The 26,402-nt window shown below is 40.3% G+C and overlaps 1 protein-coding gene across 1 annotated transcript in view; it reads left to right on the forward strand.

Moving 5' to 3' along the window:
- Window positions 1-26,402, forward strand: part of GTF2F2 (general transcription factor IIF subunit 2) — a 2,274,453-nt gene that overhangs the window by 495,456 nt on the left and 1,752,595 nt on the right. The window contains exon 6 of the mRNA XM_044071713.1: window positions 9,335-9,373. Within this exon, the coding sequence (XP_043927648.1) occupies window positions 9,335-9,373 (39 nt within the window). The remainder of the gene's footprint in view (window positions 1-9,334; window positions 9,374-26,402) is intronic.

The following is a 26,402-nucleotide window of genomic DNA, read 5'->3' on the forward strand; positions in this document are numbered from 1 at the left end:
ACCAACACTTCTATGCACCTCCTTTCTCATGTCACCGAAGGAGCAGCAGGGGCGGCTGGGTCCGGCATTGCCATGAGATGACACGCCTGGCTCTGGCTATGTAATTTTGCGGAACCCTTCAAGACGTCTTTTGCGAATGCTCCCTACAGTGGCTCTTCCTTGTTTGGGAAGACGGTTCGTGACACACTTGTCCAGAGTGAAAAGGACAGGATCCGCTTCTCTAACCCTCAAAGATCCTTTTCCAGGAATCAGTGGGGGCAAAAGAAGATGTGGTTCTGGAAGTCTCTGTATTCCCGGGACACTCAGGACTCCTTTTCCCCTAGAGGCAGAGGGCGACAAGACAGAAGCCGGCCCATAGGTGGGGGGGCAGTCTGAAGAACTTTGTGTCTCAAACTGTTTTTAGACAGACTGGCGCAGCAGCCCCGAGGGGCTGCTCTACTGCTCTGCTCTGGAGGCAGTCGGGGGCCACTTTTCGATGCACCTGATAGCGTGGGAGTCCGTGTCCCCAGACCGTTGGATGCTCCAAATAATATCCAGAGGTTACACAATTCCCTTTGTGACACATCCCTTTCCCCCACAGCACCTCCCGGATGTTCCACCTGTGCAAAGGGAGGCAGCAGTGCTCGAAATAGAAAACTGCTAAGCAAACGGGCCATTCAGCCTATCCCCCCAGTTCAGTCCGGATCAGGCATCTATTCCAGGTTCTTTTTGGTGCCAAAAAAGATGGGGGACTTGAGGCCGATTCTTGACCTTTCCACTCTAAACCTTCAGAGCATACATGTCTATCCGTACCTGGATGATTGGCTCCTTGCCGCTCCCACCAGGCATCTACTTTGTCAAGCCAGGGATTATTTCCAGAATTTGTCAGACTTGCTGGGCATCACAATAAATTTAGCCATATCCTCTCTAGAACCTGTTCAGGTCCTGGACTACATAGAGGCGAGAACAGACACCTTGCAATCCAAAGTCTTTCTGACTCCAGAGAGGGTTCGGAGTTTAAATCTTCATGTTCTCGTGGTCCTTCAGTATCCCTTTCCGCAGCTGAAGTGGTTTTAAGAGCCCTAGGATCCATGGCAGCCACTGTCACTCTTCTTCCTTATGCTTGTCTTCACATGCGGGTTCTGCAGTAGATATTGACAGTCCAGTGGTCCTTATTGGATCGGCCATTGACGCATCCGATTCGCATAAGTGAGGTGTGCAGGAAGTCCCTTCTCTGGTGGCTACACTCTCCGGAGATGATAGAGGGACGGTCTTTAGTTGTAGCCCCTCCCCAAACCACGGTGACCATGGATGCCCCCTGGCTTGGGGGTAGAGGGCAGTGCTCACACAGGACAGTCCAAAGCACGTGGTCCCTGAATGAGACCAATCTGCATATCAGTGTTCTGGAGACGAGGGCGGTCTTATTAGCATTGCAGGCTCTTCATGCCTTTCTTTCTCTGGGAACTATTGCGATTCAGACAGACAATATGTCAGTGGTCTGTTATATCAACAAACAGGGAGGAACCAGGTCCTACCCCTTTTGCCGAAAAGCCATGAGAGTGTGGGAATGGGTGATTTCCACCAACTGTTTTCTGATAGCAATGCAAATTCCGGGTCAGTCCAACATTCTGACGGACAAATTGAGCAGGACTATCCCTCTGAATCCTTATGTAGCAGAGATCATCTTCCTCAAGTGGGGTCGGCCTTGCTGCGATCTCTTCGCATCTCCTTCCAATGCGAAGTGCAGCGAGTTCTTTGCTCTGATCCCCTCCTTAGGGAGAACCCCCCCAGAGACATTCTGGTCCATGCTTGGCCTCCCGGTCTTCTTTATGCATACCCTCCATTACCTTTCATGACAAGGTTTTTACAGAAGGCTTGTTGGTTGGGGAGCAGAGTCATCCTCATTGCCCCATTCTGGCCTTGCCAAATCTGGTTTCCTTCTCTGTGGTCTCATCTGGTAGCTCCTCCTTGGATCTCATACTGGATCTTATTTCGCACCCATCTGGGATTCCCCTTCCAGACCTGGGCAGTCTGAAGATCACGACTTGGCTGCTCCAGTTCCATTGATTGCTAGGACTCACGGACTTTCTTCCCCTGTTAGATCTATTCTGGTGGCAGCTCACAAGTCCTCTACCAGAAAAGTTTAGAAGCATTTTTCTATCAGGGCTTCTCAGAAGGATTTAGATCCTTTTACGGCTCCAGTGCCAGAGGTTCTTGAATTTTGTAGCACACATTTTCCAGCAGGGTGCCAGCTCTTCTACGGTGAGAGTTCAACTGGCTGCCATTTCTAATTTCCATGTAGGTGAAAACTTGGGGTCTTTAGCTTCCTCCAGACTCTGCAAACCCTACTCCTCCTTGGGACCTTACCTTAGTGTTACAGGCATTAGTTGCTCCGCCCTTCAAGCCAGCTGCCTCTGTGGACTTTAAATTTTTGTCTTGGAAAAACGGCTTTCCTAGTGGCTATCACCTCTGCTAGGAGAGTGTCAGAACTTCAGGCATTATCTGTTAAGCCTCCTTATATGATTTCTCAAAGACAGGGTCTCACCTCTGACTAATACCTCCTTTTTTCCTGAAGTGGCTTCCGAATCAAATATCAATCGGTCAGTCAATCTACCTGTCTTTTTTTCCCAAATTTTCAGAATGGGGAGGAATATAAACTACATTTGTTAGATGTTCATAGGTAGTTACATTTCTACTTACACAGGACTAGGCCCTTTCTCAAGTCTGACCAATTATTTGTGTCCTTCGCTAGACCTTTTCTAGGCTAACCAGTTTCCAAGGTGACAATTCCCAGGTGGATTTCCGTTTGCATTCTGCAAGTTTCTAAAGATAAAGGTATGCCTATTCCAGGGTGGGTTCATGCCCATTCTACCAGGTCCATGGCTACGTCCACTGCTTTTTCGTCCACAGTATCCTTTGACGATATTTGTTCCACAGCTGCTTGGTCCTCATCTCATACTTTCATGTCTCATTATAAATTGTACATGGTTTCCAGAGGGAGAGCATCCTTTGGCTCCTTGGTACTCCGGAATATCCTTCCATGAGGGCCTCCCAAGGTTATGGTAGCTAGGGACTCTGTCCCACAGGTTAATGACCAAATGAAGTCAACTACTTCAGATAAAGAGGTTATGTACTTACCATAACATTCCATCTGAGTAGTTAGACTTTCATTTGTCAACAACCGTCCCTCCCTCCTTCCCCTGGTCTTATTGGGTTCTTTCATGTGAGTGACTAAGAGATGGTTCCCTTGCGGCCCTCTTGTCTTTACCTGTGGGTCAGGTTTTTGTTGATCGGGCTCATGTGTTGGGTGGCAAACTCAATCTGAGGGAAGGAAGGAGATGCAGTGGTGTTATGGGTAAAGGGAGGAGCTTGGAGCTCGGATCCGATGTTGGTGAAACTGCCGTCTCCGATCTGAAGCCCACAGGTTGATGACAAATGAAGTCTAACTACTCAGATGGAACATTATGGTAAGTACATAACTTCTTTATTGTCTCATTCACTTTTCCAGTTAATACAGTTTTGCAGTCTTATATCTGTCACTATTCTCATAATGCATTGTCACTGATTGCTTTCTTATTACTGTCCCTTAATCATAAAGTGTTAATGACACTGGAGGTGAAATGGCGTGTAAGATTTTCATGTTCCTTGGTGATGGCATATTTACTTTCAGTCACCCCTCAGTCCATTATCCTTCTCTTTTTGGCTGATCTGGCCTTAGTGTTTTTCCCCCCAGCCTTTCTTACCTTGTTACAGTGTAACTCTGGGGTACGGTACAACCAAGAAAAATATGTTCTTGCATTACTATATTTAACATATGCATCAGTTTCTGATATGACCCCCCCCCCACACACACACACACTTAAACTACCAATAACTGTACACTATACAAAACTGCTTTGCAATATAGTATATTAAAGACATGAAGTTTTTATACCAATGTCAATAAGAACAACATTGTGCAAATTAGTTACTCATTCAGTCTCCTAAACATTAATGATATCAAGTGGGGGGTGTAGGCTTTGTAGTTCACTCACCAGTTTAACACAGTTATCAGAATTTTAATCTTCTTGAAACATTTCACCTATATCCAGTGGGGACAGTCTACCATTTATTAAGTAATTCCACTGTGTTGGTCATTCTGGCCATCTTTATCTCCCAACACCAGTCTCTGATTCATATCCAGTGTACTCTTCTTATAGTCAGCTCCTGTGCTTTTTCTCTCTCAAAGATTTTCTTTTGGAACATTGGAAAATGTTTTACTGATAAACCTCTCTCTGTGGGCTTAGTTATTGTCAGAAGAGTGAGAAGCAAAGTACCTTTCTGCTTGCTGGCTCACTTGTTAGATAACTTTTTTCTATTTTCTCTTTAGTCTGTTCCGCATAAAAAAATATTCTGAAGAAAGATTGATACTTTGGCTTGAATGTCACACCTGCTTTGCTGGGATAGACTTAATTCTCTTCTACCTGGTATATACGCTGGGTCCAATGGTTGGTTCCAAACGATAAAGACTTGACTTTCACATATGTGAAAAATCCGCAGAGAGAAACAGTTCAATAACTCGTACTTCGTACAAGGAGAAACTGCAGAATAGTAAAAAATCAAGCAGTTTATTTTTCCAAACTGATAGCGCTTTCACCCGTAGGCTTCTTCAGACATTACAAAAATACAAACTCATTCAAGATTTAAATATTAAGACATCTCTGTCTATTGGTTAAAAAATAAAGCATGTGCACATATAAAAAATTCCTTACTTTAAAGGCATAGGGCATATATTAAAACAAAAAGCGCTAAACTTCCTGCCAATTCAGAAACATATTATAGATAAAAACTACAATATGTATAAACATGTATATAAAAAATTACCTAATGAAGTTATATGGCAAGTTACATAAAACATTTACATAGAGATGAAAGCACAGTCCCAGTATTATTGAAACAATAACTATTCTTAGCATTCAAATCATAAACCGGTGCGGTAGCCTTACTGATGTCAATGCAAATATTATTAGTATCATACTTAAGGTCTATAGCATCTCTTCTTCCTCAAGAAGGGAGCTATATGTACCTTTTCATTCAAACCAGGCGGTTTATCACCCCTGCACCTGATAATCCAATTCATCTCCCTTTCTAATGTACAATTAATAAGATCACCACCCCTGGCATTAGGGAAGACTTCTTGCATAACAAGAAACAAAAATGTATGTTGTGGGCCTGTAGACTTGACATGTCTGGCCAATGCATTAGTATCATTGCCTAACCTTATCTGATACATATGCTCTCTAATTCTCTCTTTTAAAGTCCTATTCGTTTTACCTATGTAGAACGAAGTACAAGCAGAGCACCTAGCGAGATAAACAACATTTGAACTCCTACAAGTAGTATTTGTACGAAACTTAAATTTGAAATTGGTAACCGGGTGGACAAAAGACATGCTAGTGTCAATAAAAGCACACTGGTTGCAATTTCCACATGGTTTCGTATTCGTCCCTGATATATAACTAACACCTAAAGATGGAGTAATTGTCCTATTACAGAGCATGCTTCTTATATTAGGCTTATTTTTATAACTAACCATGAGCTTTGGACCCACCACTTCCCTGATGGCTGGATCGAGAGTTAAGATCTCCCATCGTTCCTCTAAAAAACTTCTAATCGCCCCTGCATCCTGGGTATAGAACAAAGGAGCTCTTACCACATGAGGGGTGGTCATATTTCCAGAATTTTCCATGCTGCATGCCATAACAGGTTCAGAGTAATAAGGTCTTGCTACAGTAGAACGAAGCATGCTCACTTCTAGCTCCATCCTATTAAAAATATGCTCATTATATCCTCTATTTACAAACATTTAAGTAAATGTTAAAAAACTTGTCTCAGGACAAGGATGGTTAACGGAACCAATGTCCATCTATCTTGAGCACTTTGCACGACCTATGGTTGACAAGAGTCCCCATATTTTAAGAGATAGTAAACAATTCCTGTTAGAACTCTATGAATATATGAAGGGTATAGATCCCTCACGGGAGTTTTTACTAGGCACTTTAGATGTGGTGAGTTTGTTCACCATCATACCCTAATGAATTAGGGGTTATATTCTTTCAAAGTTATTTACGGAGTAATTCCAATTATACCAGCAAATTTATTGATTTGTTAGCCCTTTTCTTGGAAACTATTCTTACTAATAATGTCTTCATGTTTGAAGATAATGTATTTTTACAGAATGATGGCGTAGCTATGGGCACATCTTGTGCCAATAGCTACGCCAACATTGTTATGGCCTGTTGGGAGGAACAATATCTTTTCCATTCTAGTTCCTTCAAGGAGCATATAGGCTTTTATAAAAGGTTTGTAGACCTTTTCTTCCTTTGGTTTGGCACCAGGGAAGAATTGTTGTTGTTTTTTCATGACATTAATCAGTCTACAAGTTTTTTAACATTTACTTTGAATTATTCTGAGGAAACTATTTCTTTCCTGGATGTTCTTTTGTATAGACTTCCTAGTGGCCTTATTAATACATGTATACATCGGAAACCATGTTATAGGAATGCTTTGCTCCATAGAAAGAGCATGCATCCTTCCTATGTGTTCAATAACGTTCTGAAGGCGCAAATTATGAGGGCGGCCAGGCTAAACCCCAGTGAGATAGGTTATACAGAGGAACTCGACAGAATAAGAGGGATGTTTGTAAATAGAGGATATAATGAGCATATTTTTAATAGGATGGAGCTAGAAGTGAGCATGCTTCGTTCTACTGTAGCAAGACCTTATTACTCTGAACCTGTTATGGCATGCAGCATGGAAAATTCTGGAAATATGACCACCCCTCATGTGGTAAGAGCTCCTTTGTTCTATACCCAGGATGCAGGGGCGATTAGAAGTTTTTTAGAGGAACGATGGGAGATCTTAACTCTCGATCCAGCCATCAGGGAAGTGGTGGGTCCAAAGCTCATGGTTAGTTATAAAAATAAGCCTAATATAAAAAGCATGCTCTGTAATAGGACAATTACTCCATCTTTAGGTGTTAGTTATATATCAGGGACGAATACGAAACCATGTGGAAATTGCAACCAGTGTGCTTTTATTGACACTAGCATGTCTTTTGTCCACCCGGTTACTAATTTCAAATTTAAGTTTCGTACAAATACTACTTGTATGAGTTCAAATGTTGTTTATCTCGCTAGGTGCTCTGCTTGTACTTCGTTCTACATAGGTAAAACGAATAGGACTTTAAAAGAGAGAATTAGAGAGCATATGTATCAGATAAGGTTAGGCAATGATACTAATGCATTGGCCAGACATGTCAAGTCTACAGGCCCACAACATACATTTTTGTTTCTTGTTATGCAAGAAGTCTTCCCTAATGCCAGGGGTGGTGATCTTATTAATTTTACATTAGAAAGGGAGATGAATTGGATTATCAGGTGCAGGGGTGATAAACCGCCTGGTTTGAATGAAAAGGTACATATAGCTCCCTTCTTGAGGAAGAAGAGATGCTATAGACCTTAAGTATGATACTAATAATATTTGCATTGACATCAGTAAGGCTACCGCACCGGTTTATGATTTGAATGCTAAGAATAGTTATTGTTTCAATAATACTGGGACTGTGCTTTCATCTCTATGTAAATGTTTTATGTAACTTGCCATATAACTTAATTAGTTAATTTTTTATATACATGTTTATACATATTGTAGTTTTTATCTATAATATGTTTCTGAATTGACAGGAAGTTTAGCGCTTTTTGTTTTAATATATGCCCTATGCCTTTAAAGTAAGGAATTTTTTATATGTGCACATGCTTTATTTTTTAACCAATAGACAGAGATGTCTTAATATTTAAATCTTGAATGAGTTTGTATTTTTGTAATGTCTGAAGAAGCCTACGGGTGAAAGCGCTAACAGTTTGGAAAAATAAACTGCTTGATTTTTTACTATTCTGCAGTTTCTCCTTGTACGAAGTACGCGTTATTGAACTGTTTCTCTGTGGATTTTTCACATATGTGAAAGTCAAGTCTTTATCGTTTGGAACCAACCATTGGACCCAGCGCATGGTACTGTTTTTGGCTGTTATTATTTTTATATCCATTGCATTGGCTGGGTCGCAGCTCCGTTGTCTTGGTGTGTGCTTTGTTTGTTTTATATATATCTACCTGGTATATAGTGAATAATCATTTTCCATAAAAAAAAAAAGACTCTGCTATCCCCAGCTTTTAATTTTCCATTCTGCCACAGTTTTGTCAGGAGCAACTTTCTGCTTGTTAGTTGCATCTTTACTAAAGCAGATCTTGGCTACATTCACATTGCCAGATTTGGAGCATACACACGTCATCTCAGTTAATAAATCCTGCTGTGAAACACTGTTGGATTTGCTTACTTATAATTACTGTTACCTCCAGTTCTCTAGTAGTCAGTGTTTCACTTGTATTGAACATCTCCATGTGTACTTGTAGTTTTTCTTATTTTCTGAAAGTCATATGTACCAAAAGCTGAAACTTGTACTGCTTTTTGATGAATCATGGTAAGATTCTTCCTAGCTAGAGTTTTTTTTTCTTTTCTGGTTGATTTTTTTCTCACTTTCTCTAAATTGCTTATTTGCTTACATTCAGGCAGTGTAATTACTAGTCAGTAAATGAATTTTACCAAAATGGAAAGCTTTTACTGGCTTTATTTCAGAGTTTGTTTTCACTCTGGGAGGGCTCTAATGAAATGGTTAATCAGTGTGCATCCATCTTTCAAGTCCCTTGACACTAGAGTTTTATGAGAAGATTTATCATCCTTCTTACTACTTTTGTGGGAATGTGTTTGCTGGAAGACTACAGTTTTAGCGTGTTCCATTCCCATGGACCAGTTCCACTGCAAACCACTTTTAATGAACCTGGTGACTTTATTCATTGTTATTATGGAGTAAGTATGTATAACTTGGGGGTTGTGGAGGCGACACCCCATATAAGGTAAAACGGGAAATTTGTTTTAGTTTTCCAAAAGTGCTTTTTAGTGGGACTGTTTTGTGTAAAATGGTACTTGCTAAATTACCCTTGGTGAATCAACATGAATCCATTTTTGTTGATGGTAAAGGTTTGAGTTGTATGATTTACTTGTTCACATTTTTAGTAAAATATTTTATTGGCTGCCTTTGATGCATCTATTAAAAATCATTGCTGTACAGTAGATGGTCAAATGGGCTTTTTCAGTACTTGCACATTGGCACAGTCTTTTTATATCTATTGGTCATTAAATGACTGTTTATGTTCTGCAGCACAGAACTTAATTTTTTTTAATTAGTCATAGTCTTGTAATAGGTTCTGTATTTTTTTAGCATGCAGACAAACTGCGTACATATCTTTATTTTTTCTGTAGATGAACGTTCAGAAGAAAAATCTGAGGGCAGTATCCATGGTAAGTACAGTTTTACATCTGTTCTGTCCCTGTGGTAAATCTTACTGGTGTTAGCAGAAAAGAAGACGGAAGAAAATATTAATCTTTAGCATTATAATGTCATAATTTGTGGTTTACATACATACTGTCTGAAAATGGATCAATATTTGACGTGTATCAGTCAGTGTGTGACTATTTATTAGTGATGGGTTTACTGTGTAAATAAACATGTTAATATAAAGCTTGTTGCTAAGGGGCAGCACAGATGTATTTGTAACCAATTATAGTGAGTGTATATGCAAATCACTGAGAAGAAAACTGCAGAAGGAAACTTCAGAAAGAACCAAAAATTAGTATGTTTTATTCATTATACAAGGTATAAAGCTGCCAGAATGCGATATGACCGCAGATATAGGTTATAGAATTTAATATCATCCTTGCTGCCCTTACTTCAACATGCTGATTGGTTTATTTATTTTTTGAAACTTGGAAGATTGTTGCTGGTGTTCCCATTTACAGAAAAATGTAGGAATGGAATTTCTCCTAATGTTTTTCCCTCTACTATTGTGTCCTAGTCTAGCTAACTTGAAGGAGTTTGTTTTTCTAGGTTATTTTTGCCCCTTGCCTACCAACCATCATTTATCCCGCTGTCAGACTCTGCCCATTCATTCTTCCGTAGTACAGCCGGAGACACATCTAGAGATGCCAGGCAGTTATGAGGATTATTTATCCTCGTATCCCAACAGTGAATGTGTTTGTATGGCGTAATTCCCCCTCCCTCCTAAGTGGGGGGGAGGAGTTAAGTGATCCATAACTCCTTCTGTGAGTGCACACTCCCATGTACTTTGATAATGGGGGCAGCTACCAGGTTGTGGCTTGGTGAGATGAATGCCTGTAATCCCACAGTGCTCACCATGATACTGCCCCTCCTATGAGGGGTTGTGGCTGTGTCCTGTTCTGCCCTCCCTACAGAATAGTATGTGCATCCTCCCCTGTCAGCTTTGTCAAGTGTCCCAGTCCTTAGTCAAGCTTTTGTGGCCTGGGCTGTTATCAAGGTTTTATCCTTCTATGCCACTGGAGTGGTCTTAAATTGAAGGTGTATTTTACTTTGTCCTAGCAATCCTCTTCATGACATAAATTCCTGTTTTGTTTTCCCACAGCAGGGTTTAGAAAATTGCACTAAACTTTACTTTCCTCATCACCTCACCAGTAAACCTTATTGTATGACTTGAATCACTTTGTACCACCACCATTTTTGATGTTCTAGACAGAAAATTGTCCAGTCTCTGCTTCCTGAGTAGATGTACTTTAGCTATAGTGGAGAATTGCAGCCTCTATTTGAAAACTTACTGCTTTGCATCGTTTCCTCAATACCGGTTGCTTTGTAAGATAAGGCGAGTCTTGGCTTTCTCAGTCTCACAAATTAATCATAGCTCAGCTTTAACACTTCAGCTGAAACTGGTATGGAAAAACGCACATATGTGCGTGCGCACACACACACAGGTGTGCGTGTGTAATACATATATATGTGTGTGTGTGTGTATGTATGTGTATATGCATGTATGTATGTATATGTATATATGTATATATATATATATATATATATATATATATATATATATATATATATATACATATGGATGGATTCCTTTCAAAACATTGAAAGTCAATGATCGGGACTATATGATTGAAGTTTTGAAATTTCGACTGTTTTGAATGGAGATAACAGCACAACATGAAAAGGGAACTTTATACTTTTCCATAATTTAGTGCGATCTCTGAGTTGGTATATTTAATTAGCAGGGGGTGGGGGGAGCAGGGGGGGGCTTGCACACCCTGCATTTAATCTTGGTTGCCAGGCAAGCTCATTGTTCTCCAATAATAAAGGCCAGGGACCACCCTGCTACTTTCAATATGCTGTTCAACTATGACAAATTTAAAAAAATGATCGGGATAAATAATATGTTTAGCCAGGCCATTTTTTCATTATGTTTTTTTATATCATTCAAATGTTTATAAACTCTGTCTTTTAAAAACCTTTCTGTTTTTCCTACATAAAAGCATGGACACGTTTTGGCATAATGCAAAATAAATTTGTTAGGCAGTTGAATTTACATGGAATCTGTACCTTTCTCCCATTAATAATAAAGCTTTCACCAACAGCAGTATGTTTCCATATTTTACAGTTATGGCATTTAACCATGCCCTTTGTTTGTATAGGGACAGACATTTTAATACTTCTCTCTTAAAAAAAAAAAAAAAAAAAAAAAAGATTTTAATGAGTTATTTTTTCTAAAAACTGTAGTTGGTTATTCTGCCAACTTTGTTACTCCCAGCATTACACAAAGCTGACGTATCCAAAAGGGCAGGGTGCATGAGACCGTTGTGTAATCCAACTTTTGGACTTAAACATGCAAGTGGTTCTAATATTTCTGATGTTGATCTTGACCTATTAAACCACTTGAAAGCAAACAATGTGCGTGTTATGAAATCTGACACTGGGGATGGAGTGGTTCTTATGGATGACATACAGTATATGGAAAAAAATGTGTGCTTTACTGCTTGAGTACACATACGAACAAGTCTCAAGAAGGGAAATTAATCTTGCATTTGCTTGGATTAAAACAATGTTGTGTGATATGCTTATGCAAGGACAAATTTCCGCAGATGAATACAAAATTTTCAGCTTGGAAATCCTTGGTCTCTACTATTTTTGGTTTGCTAAAATGCATAAGGATCTTGCCGACCCCTCAATGTGGCCTATTGTTGATGGGAAGATGATCTGTGATGTCTACGTTGGCAAAATTTCTTGATATTCATTTAAAAGATGCTTTAAAATTTTTTACTTATTTAAATAGGGACTCATGGGATTTTCTTAAGTGTAATGAACTGAAATTTGTTGAGACAGCTGTTTTTGTGACTATAGATGTGAAAGGCTTGTATACATGCATTCCCCACAGCATTGATCTTGAATGGTTTGCCGAGTTCTTACACACTGAAACATATGTGCCCCAGAATACGGTGAATCTCTGAGCTTTTGTGAATTGTTTTGCATAATTTATTTTTTCCAATCAGCAATATTTTTTGCAGAAAAAGGCATAGCCATGGGGATAGGCCTGTGGTTCACTATATGCAAATGTTATATTACAATGGGAAAAATGCTTTGTACTTAAGGATTACTGGTAATTATATACAAGGTACCTTGATGATTTATATTTAGTCTGGAAGAAAAACCAGGCTGCGATAGCAGAATTTATTCAGTATTTGAATAACACAATAGATTTTTTTTTTTGCAATTTACATATAAAATAGGGCCATATTGTATTCATTACCTTGACATTTTGTTAAAGACTACAAAAAATGTATGTATACATCTGGCATTTATAGAAAGGTTACTTATTCAAACAATTTTCATCACTTCTCCAGTGCACATCCTCTTCACTAAAAGAAAGCAGTGTTGAAGGGGCAGTTTGTACATGCGACAAAAATGGCTACGTTTGAAGAATTTTTTGGCTGAATGTAACAACATTAAGGATATGCTCTTGAGAAGAGGTTACCCAGGGAGCTTTGTTAATAAAATACCACAAGAAGTGATACTGAAAAGTACCTTGCATTTTGCCCCCCATTCTTTCTGAAGGTAACCAGGGTGAGAACGTGGTCTGTGATTCTAGTTGCACCTGTGAAGTCAACACATGCCACCAGTTTGATTACTTATTTTTCTAATGGCAGTAGTGCTTTAAGAGCTATACTTAATAAGAACTGGGCTGCATTGAATGAATATGCTGGGAGTAACAAAAAGTTGGGAGAATTTCTTTCCGTAAGGATCCTTTGAATATTCTGAAGCTTTTGGACTAACTGTTTAAAGATGAACAAGGCGAGTGCCTCCACCCCAATGATCCCTTTTTAGGTGCTCTTGGATTTATGAGGAGTCAGTTTGACCAGCCTCATGCTTCTTTCAGTTTCCCTCAGAATTGTCTGTCAGAGTTACTAAGGAGGAAACCTGATGAGTACTTGTTTCCCTTGGAGCAAGGCATTTGGGATGCTGTCAAGACAGCCAACAAGCACCCCATATCTGACCTTTCAGCTTATGAAAAAGCAAATGCAGTTTGTAAGCTGCCACCTGAGTAAGCAGGGCATCTCTTACTCACTAAGCATCTCACTGATGATGCCTATGTAATCTTCTAGCAGTGGTCCTGGACATAAACCACAGCATTTTACCATCTGACCAAGGAGTCTAGTGCAGTAAGACTTTATACTTATCTGCCTCATTGGGACTTTGAAATATTAGCTGTTAATTTCCTGTATTCTAGTTTCAGTTCTGCCTAATGAAGAGGTCACTGAGCAGCGCAGTGGTTAACATTGTCGCCTCACAGCAAGAGGTTCTCTGGTTCAGTTTTCAGCTGGAGTGCCTTCTGTGTGGAGTCTGCATAGCTCCCTGAGTTCATGTGGGATTCCTTTGAGTGCTCCTGTTTCCTCCTGCATTCCAAAGACATGCTTCTGGAGCATTTCTCCCTGGGCCTCTGCTGAAAATGGACTGTGTCCTAGTTGTACTTTCCTGGTCAACAAATGTTAAAGAAATGTTGCTGTTGGTGAAAGATTTATTATTAATGGGAGAAGATTATAGATCCCAGGTAAATTCAACTGCCTAACAAAAGGGGTAGTTTACATTGCGTTATGCCAGAGCTGTTCATGCATTTATGTAGGAAAAACAGGTTTTTAAAAGACAGTTTATGAACATTTGAAAGATATAAAAAATAATGAAAGAAGTGCTTAATATTTACCCAGATCATGTTTTTAAATTTGTTATAGTTGAACAGCATATTGAAAGTGGCAGGGGTGGTCTCTAAGGTTTATTATTGGAGAAAAAAGCTTACTTGGCAACTAAGATTAAATGCAGGGTGTGCACCAGTCATTAATGGTGCAATTTCCATCTCCTGTTTAAGTCTTAAAGCATATTTTAGATGATGTGCTTTAGATGTTTTTAAATGTTTGTATTTGTTTAATGTTTATGAAGGTGATGTTTTTAATGTTTGGATATTGTGTTTTAAGTAATTTTGTACAAAATGACAATGTATGTTTAAAATTTGTGGTGGACTCCGTCACATGATTTGCAAGTTTTTAAATAGCTTCATTTTCTGTAGTTATCTGATGAAGTCTCTAAGTATTTGTGATGAAAGTTTATCTGTACATTTTATTTGTGGGTTTGTGCAATGAACAGATTTTTGTGGTGTGAACTGTGAAAACTGAAAGGCTGCCAGCCCAGCTAGATAGAATTTTGTTGATAATTCTATGTCATTTGTAAATATTAGTAAAATCCACAGGCTGTTTCACAAATGTAAAGAAAACTGTGTTAAATGTTGAACTTTAAAAATGTAACCACAGTGCACTCTGGTTAAAGAAAGCTGATAAAGTAAAGCATTTTATGACTCGCCACAAAAGGATAAAATGGTGCTAAAATAAACTTATAACCAAGTAGAAAGCACCACAGTTGAGCTGGATATAGGCAACAGTTTATTCAGTTCCAAACACCGAACACAAAGTGAAAGACCCACACTTAATGCTGTAAAAGTACAAGTAACGTTTTCATCATCAACTTCATCAGATAAATTTCACAATCCCATAATTCACTTTATATAGACACTAATTACAATTAAACCAAATAAATCAATTAATGTAAACAACAGGATGTCATTAAAAACTGTCCTTATATGGTCATGTCAGTGTTATTTTAAAATCTATTTTTAAGCTTGGAGACAGAATGTCTGGACTAAGGAATTCCTTCTGTTGTTTTGAGACCAGCGTTGATTGCTAGATTTTACATGTGTAATGTATTTTACTACTGTGGATTCCTGGCAGCTGCAAGATCAAAGATATGTTAAACTCTGAGTTTGTTAGCCTGGGATCCAGAGAAGAATGATGTAATCTAAAATCAGTCAGCAGTGATGTATTACCAATTTAAGAGATCTCAGAGAGAGAGCGTTTTGGATTTTGTCTGAAGAACATCCACTCACCAGTACTCTGCCTTTGCTCTGTATGTAAGTAGGATCTTAGATTTGTAGTGTCTCTCTTGGATAGACAATATTAGGTTTAGTCTAGCTGTTTTCTATATTTGTCAGACTATTCTAGAGTATTATTTTAAGCATTTTCCTGTGATCTCTTAAATCTGGACTAGTACTGTGTTGAATTGAGGAGATTTGTTTTGTGTTATTTATTAAATATTTTTAAACCTTTCAACTGTGGCTGTTTTGTGTAGAGATAATTTAAGCTTTAGAGTACATTGCATGTATGTAGTGATACTGTATAAAGCCACTCCAATAAGCCTTAAAAGTTCTGGTCGCACTAATTGGATAATAATATTGTACAGTAAAATTGGACACCCTTTGGGAAGAGCCTTATTGGTAGCTGATAAATAGGGGTTCTGATGACAGTGGATTACTACCTTATAGCCTCGACAGAAGGGGCACAGCTAGTGAACCTGTGCTAGCCTTACCAGGAGTGTCTGTGTGGTTGTATATAAATCATATCTCAAAGTGTGTGTGTTTCAGCTACTTGGGCAGGGACAAGAAGCACTGGTTGGACAGAGGGAGTGCTAGGAGGACTTTGCTTGGAACCCTGGTTAAGGACTCCACTCTGTTACTTTGCCAGTGGGGAGTCTTATTGGGGATCTAGGGATAAACCAGCCCCAGACTGTGATCTCTGTGTGCTCTTAAGGGAAATTGTACTTTACTGTGTATTTGTTATCCCTCCCAATGTGGATGCCCCTCACTGGTGCTAGTGGTGAGGATGGAGGCTCCTTGATTATTGGGTCATTGCACGGGCGTCACATGAACCTCTTGCTCCTGACACCTTTTATATTTATTAGTTTGTATTTTCTTTGGTCATTAATCTCCACAAATCATTTCTAACCATCTCCCATGACCTGATTTTCCTGGGTTGCAGGGTGAATATTCAATAGATTATGGATTTTCTCCCACAAGAGAAAGTACAGTCTGTCTAACATCTTCCAGTCCCTTCCTCCCCTTCAGTCTATTCCAGCAAGGGAGCGTCCAAAAACTCTAGGATACGTGGCAGCAACCATTCCAGTGGTGCCTTTGCCAGGCTACACATGATAAAGATCTTGTGGTACCTAAAGTCTCAATGGTTTCAACAGTCACTCACTGGATTTCCAAATTCCCGTCTTGCCTTTTCTGAAGAAATAGTGTTGGCCATCTCCAATCCAAATAAATCTAGGTCTTCCTTTTCACCCACTCACTCCGAATTGAGAACTTTACACAAAAGGATCAGTCCAGACCTAGCTTAGGGAGCTTTGACAGGCTTCTCATCAGTTCAAGACCAGTGATCCTCCAGACAAAGGAGGGAGCACATCAGCGTGAAAGAAATGAAGGCACTGATTTAGGCTTTCAGGTGTTTTTTCACAAACGGAAACCAAGCCCTGGCAGGATTTTCACAGGCATCACCACAAATGGGAGTGGAATACCAAGTCCTGTCAGATGTGCAGGCTAGCTCTTCTGGTATGGGGGCATGCTATGAAGGCAAATCTGTTCCTTCAGACAGTGTACATCCCATCAGAGGACATTCTGCTTACATTCTCTAAGCAGATCCATAGAAGACCCTCATATACTGATGTTAAGCAGGGAGGTCTTTCTGGACATAGAAGTCTTGTTTGCCTCTACTCTGAACAGACAGCTGAAGCTGTTTTTCTCCAGGATTCATTGTTCCCCAGACCTGAAGGATGGACACCACTCATTTCTGCTGGGAAGGGAAGTACCTGCATCCCTTCCTCCTCTACCTCTAATCCCAAAGGTTCTACTGAAAATCCAGTCGGACAGACTACAACTCTTGCTGGTGACTCGCTTTTGGACCAGGTAACAGTGGTTTCCCCTTCTTCACCTAGCCAGGAGAAATCACTGCAAGTTACCCTTCAAATGGACCTATTCACACTGAAAAGGGGCTCTCTGCTTCATTCCAACCTACATAATTCTCAACGTGACACTGTGGGTGATAGGATTTTAATCCCTTTCAGACACCAATTATCTGAAGACATACTTCAGGAAGAGAGAGAAAAGCAACCACTAGAAAGCTTTACCTCTCTAAAGGTGTCATAAAAAGAATGAGAACCACCCACCCCTTCAGGTGGAGATCCCAACAGTTTTTTTTTCCTACTTGTGTCAGCTTCAAAAATCTAGACTTGCCTTCTTTTCTATTGAAGCACATTTGTCTGCCATCTCAGCCAGCATGCCACTTGCTTTCACAAGAGAAGGTCAAACAGTTTCTAAAGGGCATCCTTCACTTAAAACCAGTTAAGAGGGCTATTCCACCCCGTTGGAATCTCTGTTTCATTTTTAGAGAACCTCACTTTTACAACATTTGAACCTGCATCTCTAAAGTCTCATATGGAAAACTATTTTGCTAGTAGCTCATTCATCTGCCAGACTTGTCTGTGTTGACCATCTCTTCTAATTTTCCATAAGGATGGCACCTGAGGGCTAATCCTTCTTTCCTGCCAAATATGATCAATGAATTTTCTTTCTATCAGGCTGTACATCTGTGTATCTTCTTTCCAAACCCACACAACAGAGGTGAAAGGCTTTTGCACTCCTTAGGTGTACACAAACAACTAAGATTTTACCTTGACAAGACCAAAGACGTTGGGAAAACGGGTTGTCTTTATCTCCTTTCAGCAAAACAAATTGAACGACCCATTCTTGAAGTAGACTGTTTCCAGCTGGATCTCGAAATACATTTTCTTCTGTTAGTCCTACTATGGCAAATTCCTCTCTTCTCCAGTGAAATCTCATTCTGCTAGAGCAGTGTACTCTTCTGGTGCTTTCTTCAAGGACATTGATTCCAAAGCCATTCTGGAAACAGCAGCTTCTTCCTCTGTACACACCTTCTCTAAACATTACAGAGTAGATTATTTTTCTAGGTCAAGGATGACTTCTGCCGGGTCTGTACTACTTGGATTGGTAAACAGCTCGTGTCTCCAATCCGCCCTCCTTTCCAACTTCTGAGCTTTAGGAAACTCCTAGTAGTAGTGGAATACTGCATCAGTATTCTAAGGAAGGCCATATGTACAGCTGTGCAAGATCTTACTATAACACTAAATGTCTTGCTGATCACTGTTGCAGTATTACATCCCTCCCTCCACACCCCCTCTTTATTTTTATCCATAAGCTATTTGAACCAAAGGGGGAGCAGTCCCTTCTCTCCTCTTGGCTGACCTTATTTCTGCTTTGATCTGGTGTACAGACTTTTCCAAGGACTTCTGGTTTCAGATAGCTTGAGGATTTGTGCTCCTACATCTGCTCATGTCCCCAGTGCCTATGAGTTTGTCATATGCCTGATGTTTGAGCATAGGGTAGGGTTTTGGCTTTGATATGCCAGACAGATGTCAGATTGCCTCATTGAGATAAGCCAGTAGTATTACAATATTACAACAGTGATCAGTAGAACATCTACTGTTATAGTAAGTTCTTACATAACTGTACTTTCCATGTTGCTTGACCTGTTCAACCACATATACAGTCTTGTTTATTTGCTAGTTAACTGTGTAGTGGTCTAGTCTTTTTTGAATCTGGAAAGTATTAAAAAAATGCATTGCATTGTATGTGTAACTGGAGATGGGCACTCAAAAGATCCTCAGTGGCTGGCAAGATTTTTAAGACACTAAACTGCTGTAGTCAGAAACTGCAGACAGGCACTGGTGAACTGCTGTCTTTAAAAAATTAACTGTTCTTACTTTTTTTTTCAAATGACTTTTTATTATTTTCCGTAGTATCAAAACAAAGTATCAGGTCAAAATTGTTGATGTTACAGTTTTACACAATATGAACAGATTGTTTAATTAATCTTTAAAATACTTTACCATTCATGATAAAATATCAATCAGGGTTTTACAATAATTTTGATAGTATGTTGGTTTCTTTTGGCTTTTAGTATAAAGTTTCTTAGCCAATATATGTTTTTGGCCATATTTCTAAACTCTGTCCAGGTAAGCTTGGATCTGTCCAACCAGTTTTTAGCTATGTAAAATTTTAATAGGGCACACAGTGTTATTGTGATATGTTTGTTGAGACAACTGTTAGTGCCCGTGAAAATTTGTAATGTTGTTTCCCATGACAGAGTAGATTTCTAGTAAACTGTTTTTTCTAGTAGGAATCTTAGGGCATCACAATTTATAAACCTTTTTGCAGCTCCAAAAAATATGAAGGATGTCTGCTTTTTTAGTAGGACAAAAGGGACAGTATGGTGAATTAGTTGGATTAAATCTGTTTAGATGGACAGATATATGCGTTATTGAAAATCATGATCGGAGTGTAAATTAGTTTCTTAAAAGGTGTTAATTCCATTGTATTTTCAATGGCTAATTTTTTCTGGTTTAATGTCATATTACTACTTTTCCATCCCAATAATTTGAGAATAGAATTGTATTTTGAAATTTAATTTTAGTTATTAATTTGTAAGTATTTGAGAGCATTTTTACTTGTATAAAAGCATCTTTTGAATTTGTTGTGCTAATTTAATATCTTGCTCATTTACTGTGATATTTGCAGTTAATTTGTTAGCCAAGTATAAAATTTGTTTGATTATTAAGTTGTATTTATTGCTTGCTTTTAATAGGATCGTGATATTATCCATCGATAGATTTTGTAATTGGTAAAAGTCCCACACCATGTGATTCTTTATTATTGGATAACATGGAATTGGCTAGTTTTTATATGAGGGATGTTATGTATTGGTTGTAGAAGAATGATGGTGTCTTTTAGCTTTAGTGATGTTAGCAATTTCTTGAATATTTTACTTTTACTTATTAAAATTAGATGAATTTTTAGTTTCTTGAAACTTTCATAGTTTAAGAAGGGAATGATTTTAGGGTTAACTTTGGATGATGTTGTATTTTGATGGAATAGTTTAATCCATAATGGATTCCAATCTTTCCCCAGTGGGTCCCAATTTATTTGGAAAATACGACTGGCACTAATGATTTCATGGTACAGTTGAAAGTCAGGGAGGCCCAGGCCTCCTCTTTCTTTGGGGAGCATTCGCTTATGATAGCTGATTCTAGTGATTTTCTTCGTGTTTCACTGTTGCAGTCATTACGTTTGGGTAATCCTGCTGGCAGGTTGCCCTCAGTCAGCCTGAATTCCAAAGTCTTGGGTCCTGCGTTGGCTGCTGTTGCCCCTTCCCTGACGTCAGGTCGTCAGGAGTATAAAAGAAGCAGCCGACGCCATTTTCTTCAGTCTTTGTTGCCGCACGGTGCCCGAAGCAGAAGCAGTTTGCAAGTGCTGGTCGTCCGACTCCTGAGATTTTCGTGTTCGAGTTTCAGACCCGAAGTCTTCAATAAAGCTAAGTACCCCTTGGGGGAAACTTTTTTCTTGCTCCAGACCGATGTCAGAAAAAGTTAATTGTATTTCTTGTGGAAAGCAAATACCTCATAAGGACTTTCATTCTTACTGTATTCCTTGCCTAGACCCTGATCACAACGTTTCTGGTTGTCGGTTTTGTGCTAGATTTAACCAACGCACTATTAAGCGTCTGTATGATTTTGCTTTAAACTATTTTGGATGCCGGTTTAATTATCCAGAAATGTCGTCTGATAGCCATCCGAGTACTGGAGTTCACAAAAAACACAAAGAAAAGGAGAAAGATTAACAACCGAGGCCCAAAACCGACGAAGCTTCTCTTAAGCCAGTCGCCGGTCTTCAGTGAGGCGCTTTCACAGCCCCTGACGCCCACTACTTTAAAGTCACAGGCCGCTACCGATTCCCACATGGAGTCGGCAATGCCGCTGGAAACTCCGAGTATTGGAGCCTCGGACACTATTCCCTCAGATGGGTCCAGAGCCGCTGAACAAGCACCGGCTTCTGAGGGTGTATTCAGACCTAAACATCTTTACATTAAACCGGCTTCAGCTTCAAAGGCAAAGACTAAAGCACCTTCTAAAGCAAAGAAACAAACTCAAGAGCCACGTGGACAAGCCTCTATGCCCAAAAAAGAGATGCTCATAATGGCCAAAGACTTTATTACCTTGATCAGGGGTTCCCATGCCCCTCCTGATAAGAGGCCTAGGCAAGAGACTGACTATGAATCTTCAGATCAGGTTTCTATTTCTTCTGATTCCTCTTCTGATCAGGAATATTCTCTCCCCCCCCCCCCCCCCCCCATGAGGATTCTGATGCTGAAGAAACTATACCTTCAGCTTCTCCTCCAGAGGACTATTCTTTTGGGGAAACCTTGCATACCATGAGGGAGCATTTCCACTGGAAGAGCCAAGATTTTTCAGAATCTAAAGAGGCTCAGGGATTTCCGGTTACTACCTCAACACAGGCCTCTAGCCTTTCCACCTGTGTTAGACATTATAGATGTGTTTTCGGAGTCTAGTCTGACCCCTGACTCCTTACCTCCAGCTCCTGTTAAGCCTGACCAATATTACAGGGTTCCTGACTCTCATAAATTATGTTTTAAAAACCCTGCTGCAGACCCAGAAACTATTTCACAGTGTCCCAAAGGAGTTAAGGCTTCCGCTGCAAAAAACCCTACCCCCTCTGACAGAGATTCTAGGGCACTGGATAGATGGGAAAAAAGGTTTACACATCTGCTACCTTTGCTATAAGGGCCTTAAACTGTCAGTTTCATATGCTCAAATATCAGCAACATGTCATGGCATTGCTTAAACAGAAAATGTTAAACTCTGTGCAGAAAACAAGGAAATGCAGGATTTATTGCATGCAGCTGAACAAGTGGGAAAGCATACTTTGCAATGAGGTTTTGATTCTTTGGAGGCCTCTGCTGGGCCCCACTTATGGGTTCTGTAATTAGGAGGCATGCTTGGTTAAAGGAACAAAATCTGCCTGATCATGTCAAAGTTAAATTATTAGATGCACCTTTACAGCACGATACTTTATTTGGTGTTAAGGCAGAAGAGGTGTTAGAGAATGGAGGACAAAGCTAAATCTATGCAAACTGTCAAAGATTTTTTTACAGCTAAACACCTAGGTTTAGTACACACTGGCCTACAAAGAATTGGTCCTTTCCTGTGTCAGACAGAACTCAAAGGGGCAGATCCAGACGCCCGAGAGGCAGATTCCAGACGCAAGGTTCATACAGGTCAAAGCAATGAGACGCTTCTACCTCCAAAGTTGGAGAAGACAAATCACAACTGTACAGGAAACGGTCCCAATGACTTCCCCCTGCCTGCACCAAGAACTTATCTCCAGGCAGCACCCTTAGGGGGAAAATTAGCACTTTTTTCTCAAAATTGGCACATTAGAACCCAGGACAAGTGGGTTCTAAATATAGTGTCATAAGGCTACAAGTTCCACTTCCATACCCTGCCAAAGCAAACGGCTGGCCAGATCTGCCAAAAAAATCCAATGGGCAGAGGCGCAAAAACAAGTCTCATCCTTCATGGACATGGGGGCCATTCAACAAGTACCAGAGCAAGAGCAGGGACAAGGATTTTACTCTACTGTTCTTGGTACCCAGAAAGGACAAGGCCTGGAGACCAATACTGGACCTATCTATTCTGAACACATTCCTGGATATACCAAAATTCAAAATGTTGACTTTGCAGCAGCTTCTGCCCATGCTGGGCAAGAATGCTTGGCTTGTGACTTTAGACCTAAAAGAGGCATACCTGCGTGTCCCAATCAGACAGTCATGCAGAAGATACCCCAGATTCAAGGCTGGCTCAATGCATTACCAATTCTCTGCACTGCCCTTATCTATCTGGCTTATCTACTGCGCCCAGGGTCTTTGCAAAGTGCCTGGCGCCAGTAATTGCATTTTGCAGACAGAGGAATACAAATATATCCTTACATGGACGACTGTCTAATTCAAGCAGAGAACAAGGACATTCTTCTACAGCATCTGGCGTTTGTAAAAAGCCTTCTAACATGCCTAGGGTACACAGTCAACGAAAAAAAATCAAAACTAGTACCCTCTCAAGAGATAATATTCCTGGGTGCAAGCTTAAATACAACTGCCCAGATGGCTTATCTCACACCAGACAAACAAAGGCAACTGACTACCTATTTCAAAATGTTGGCAACAAAGGCCCAGTTATCTGCAAGAAAAATTCTGCAGGCTTTGGGCTTCATGACATCCTGCATCCTACTAATTCCATATGCAAAACTGCATATGAGGAAATTTCAATGGTACGTAAAAAGTGTTTGGACTCAACATTGCCACAGCCTGGAAACAATGATTACTCTCATTCCCTGTCTGCAACAGGAGTTTCGATGGTGGGCGAAGGCTTGTCACCAGAACAAGGGACAGCCATTCACATTACCCCCAGCCAGGCAGACACGAACAACGGATGCGTCAGATTATGCCTGGGGGGCCCACATGGCAGGAAGATGCATTCAGGGCACATGGTCCTCAAACCGAATGCATCTACAGATCAATCAAAAAGAGATGCTAGCTGTTCAAAATGCCCTGACAACCTTCAAGGACCTACTTCATCCAGGAAAACTACTGATAAAGACAGACAACACCACAGTCATGTGGTATATAAACAAGCAGGGGGACACACATTCTTACCCCCTTTGCAGACTAGCCATGACTTTGTGGGACACAGCATTGACTTATCAAGTACATCTGCAGGCACAATTCCTGCCAGGAAAGGAAAACACTCTGGCAGACGAACTAAGCAGAAACCTCATGGATCCCCACGAGTGGCAGCTGGATCCACAAGTCTTCAGCATGATAACAAGGAAATGGGGATGCCCGGACATAAATCTATTTGCCTCCCCTCACAACTACCAGCTAAAAAGATTCTGCACAAGGACTTATCACAGACAAGCATGGAAAATGGACCCCCTATCTTTCAGCTGGAAAAACCTATCCATATATGCCTTTCCTCCACTGCCTCTCCTCCCCAAGGTACTCCTAAAGTTCAGACAGGAGAAGCCAAAGATGATACTGATTGCCCCAGACTGGCCCTGCCAGTACTGGTATCCAATCCTAACGAACTTGTCTCAATGCTCAGCTTGGGCCTTACTTCAAATACCTCATCTACTGTCCCAGCAAAACAATCAGATCCTGCACAGCCAAAACCTGGCAGCATGGTGGATAATGTAGTCATACAAAACGCACCTCTCTGTAAAGCTGTGATGGATGTCATTTTGGAAGCCAGAAGGCCTAGTACTAGAAAATTTTATGCTGGAAAATGGAAGAGATTCTGTGCTTGGAACCAGGCACAAGGAACTGATACAGCTGTACCAAATATTCCTCAGATTTTGCAATACTTAACTGAGATGCTGGAGAAGGGCCCATCTTTTTCATCAATTAAAATTCATGCCTCTGCCATTTTGGCTCATTACAATACAGAGCCACCAATCTTTTCTCATCCTTTATTAAAGCAATACCTCAGAGGAGCTAAAAAATTAAGGCCTCCAAGGATATCACCAATACCTGCATGGGACCTCAACTATGTCTTGGAAAAACTCACCCTGCCTCCTTTTGAGCCAGCTGCTACTGCTGATATAAAGTTTTTATCTTGGAAAACAGCTCTGCTCCTAGCAATAACTTCTGCAAGGCGAGTTTCAGAGCTGCAGGCACTCTTGGCTGTGGAACCTTTTATCATTTTTTATCCAGACAGGGTCTCTCTGAGGACAAACACAACATTTATGCCTAAGGTGGTGTCCAGTGTGGCTCTTAACCAAACTATTCATCTGCCAACTTTTTATCCAAATCCACAGAACAAAGGGGAGAGAATTCTGCATTCTTTGGATGTACACAGACAGCTTAGATTCTATTTGGACAGAACCAAAGTTTTCAGGAAGACAGAGCAATTACTAGTGGCATATGCTGCAGGATCAAAGGCCACTGCGTTTTTCTGCTATTTACACCATGGCAAGCCAGTGCCTGAGGGCATTAGGCCACATTCAACCAGAGCTGCAGCCACTTCAGCAGCCTTTCTCAGGGGAGTACCAACCAAAGACATTTTAGAGGCTTCAACCTGGAGTTCAGTGCACACTTTTACAAAGCACTACGACTTACCACTCTACTGCAAATTCAGGGCAGGCTTTGCCACTGCAGTACTGCAGGGCCTTATAGCCGCTCCTAATTCTATTTAGTTCCAGCCTCCCAACCTTAGCTTTGGGATTCAACCCAATTGTATTGACTGCAACAGTGAAACACGATGAACATAGTACAGTTGTGTACCTACCATAAATGTAGATGTTAGAGTGTGTTCACTGTTGCAGTCCAGGTTACCCACCAACCCCCCTTATCTTTGAGGGACCTTACCTGTACTTCTCTATTCTATACAACCTATGTGGTGTATTTGCTTATAGATGAAGGAAACTTGTTACATGGTGCATGCATGCTTTATTGATGTATTTTTTTAGCCTCCCCTTTTGGGGGCACCTGACATCTGGGGCAAGAAAAACTGAAGAAAATGGTATCTGCTGCATCTTTTATACCTCTGGCGCACTGACATCAGGGAGGAGGCGACAGCAACCGATGCCAGACCTAGACTTTGGAATTCAGGCCGACTGCGGGTAGCTTGCCAGCAGGATAACCCCAATTGTAATGACTGCAACAGTGAATACACTCGAGCATCTACATTTATGGTAGGCACACAACTGTACTTTCCCAGGTACCTTTTTCTTTTCCATTACACCTTCAACATTTGCCATCTGCCTGAGAAAAAAATTATTTGGAGTCTGCTTGGGGAATAAAAGTATCTACGCAAACCCTTCAAAGCAAAAATCCTAAATCTTGTAGATTTTGTTGCATGTTTGGGAGGCATACATATTTCTTCCCATTGTTTGTGAATTGTTTATCTAATCTTTTCTGTCTACTTCTGATTGATTCCTATAGTTATTCAGTATTTTATATGCCCTTCTAATTATCCTTATTTTAACAGCAGCTTTTGTTCTAGATTGAGTTAAAAAGTCAACTAGTCCACGTCTTTCACTTGGGCTTCTCTTTCCTCGTTCTCTTTGTCTATACTTTAATCCCTGGTTGTGAAGGCAATCTCTGGCCTGCAGTCTAAATGTCTTCTTGGTGTCTTCCCATTCGGTTACCTTTACCTCTCTAATTA

This window comes from Protopterus annectens, chromosome 5.part0 (genome assembly GCF_019279795.1).
Source record: "Protopterus annectens isolate FY-2018-M chromosome 5.part0, PAN1.0, whole genome shotgun sequence".
Taxonomy (NCBI): domain Eukaryota; kingdom Metazoa; phylum Chordata; order Ceratodontiformes; family Protopteridae; genus Protopterus; species Protopterus annectens.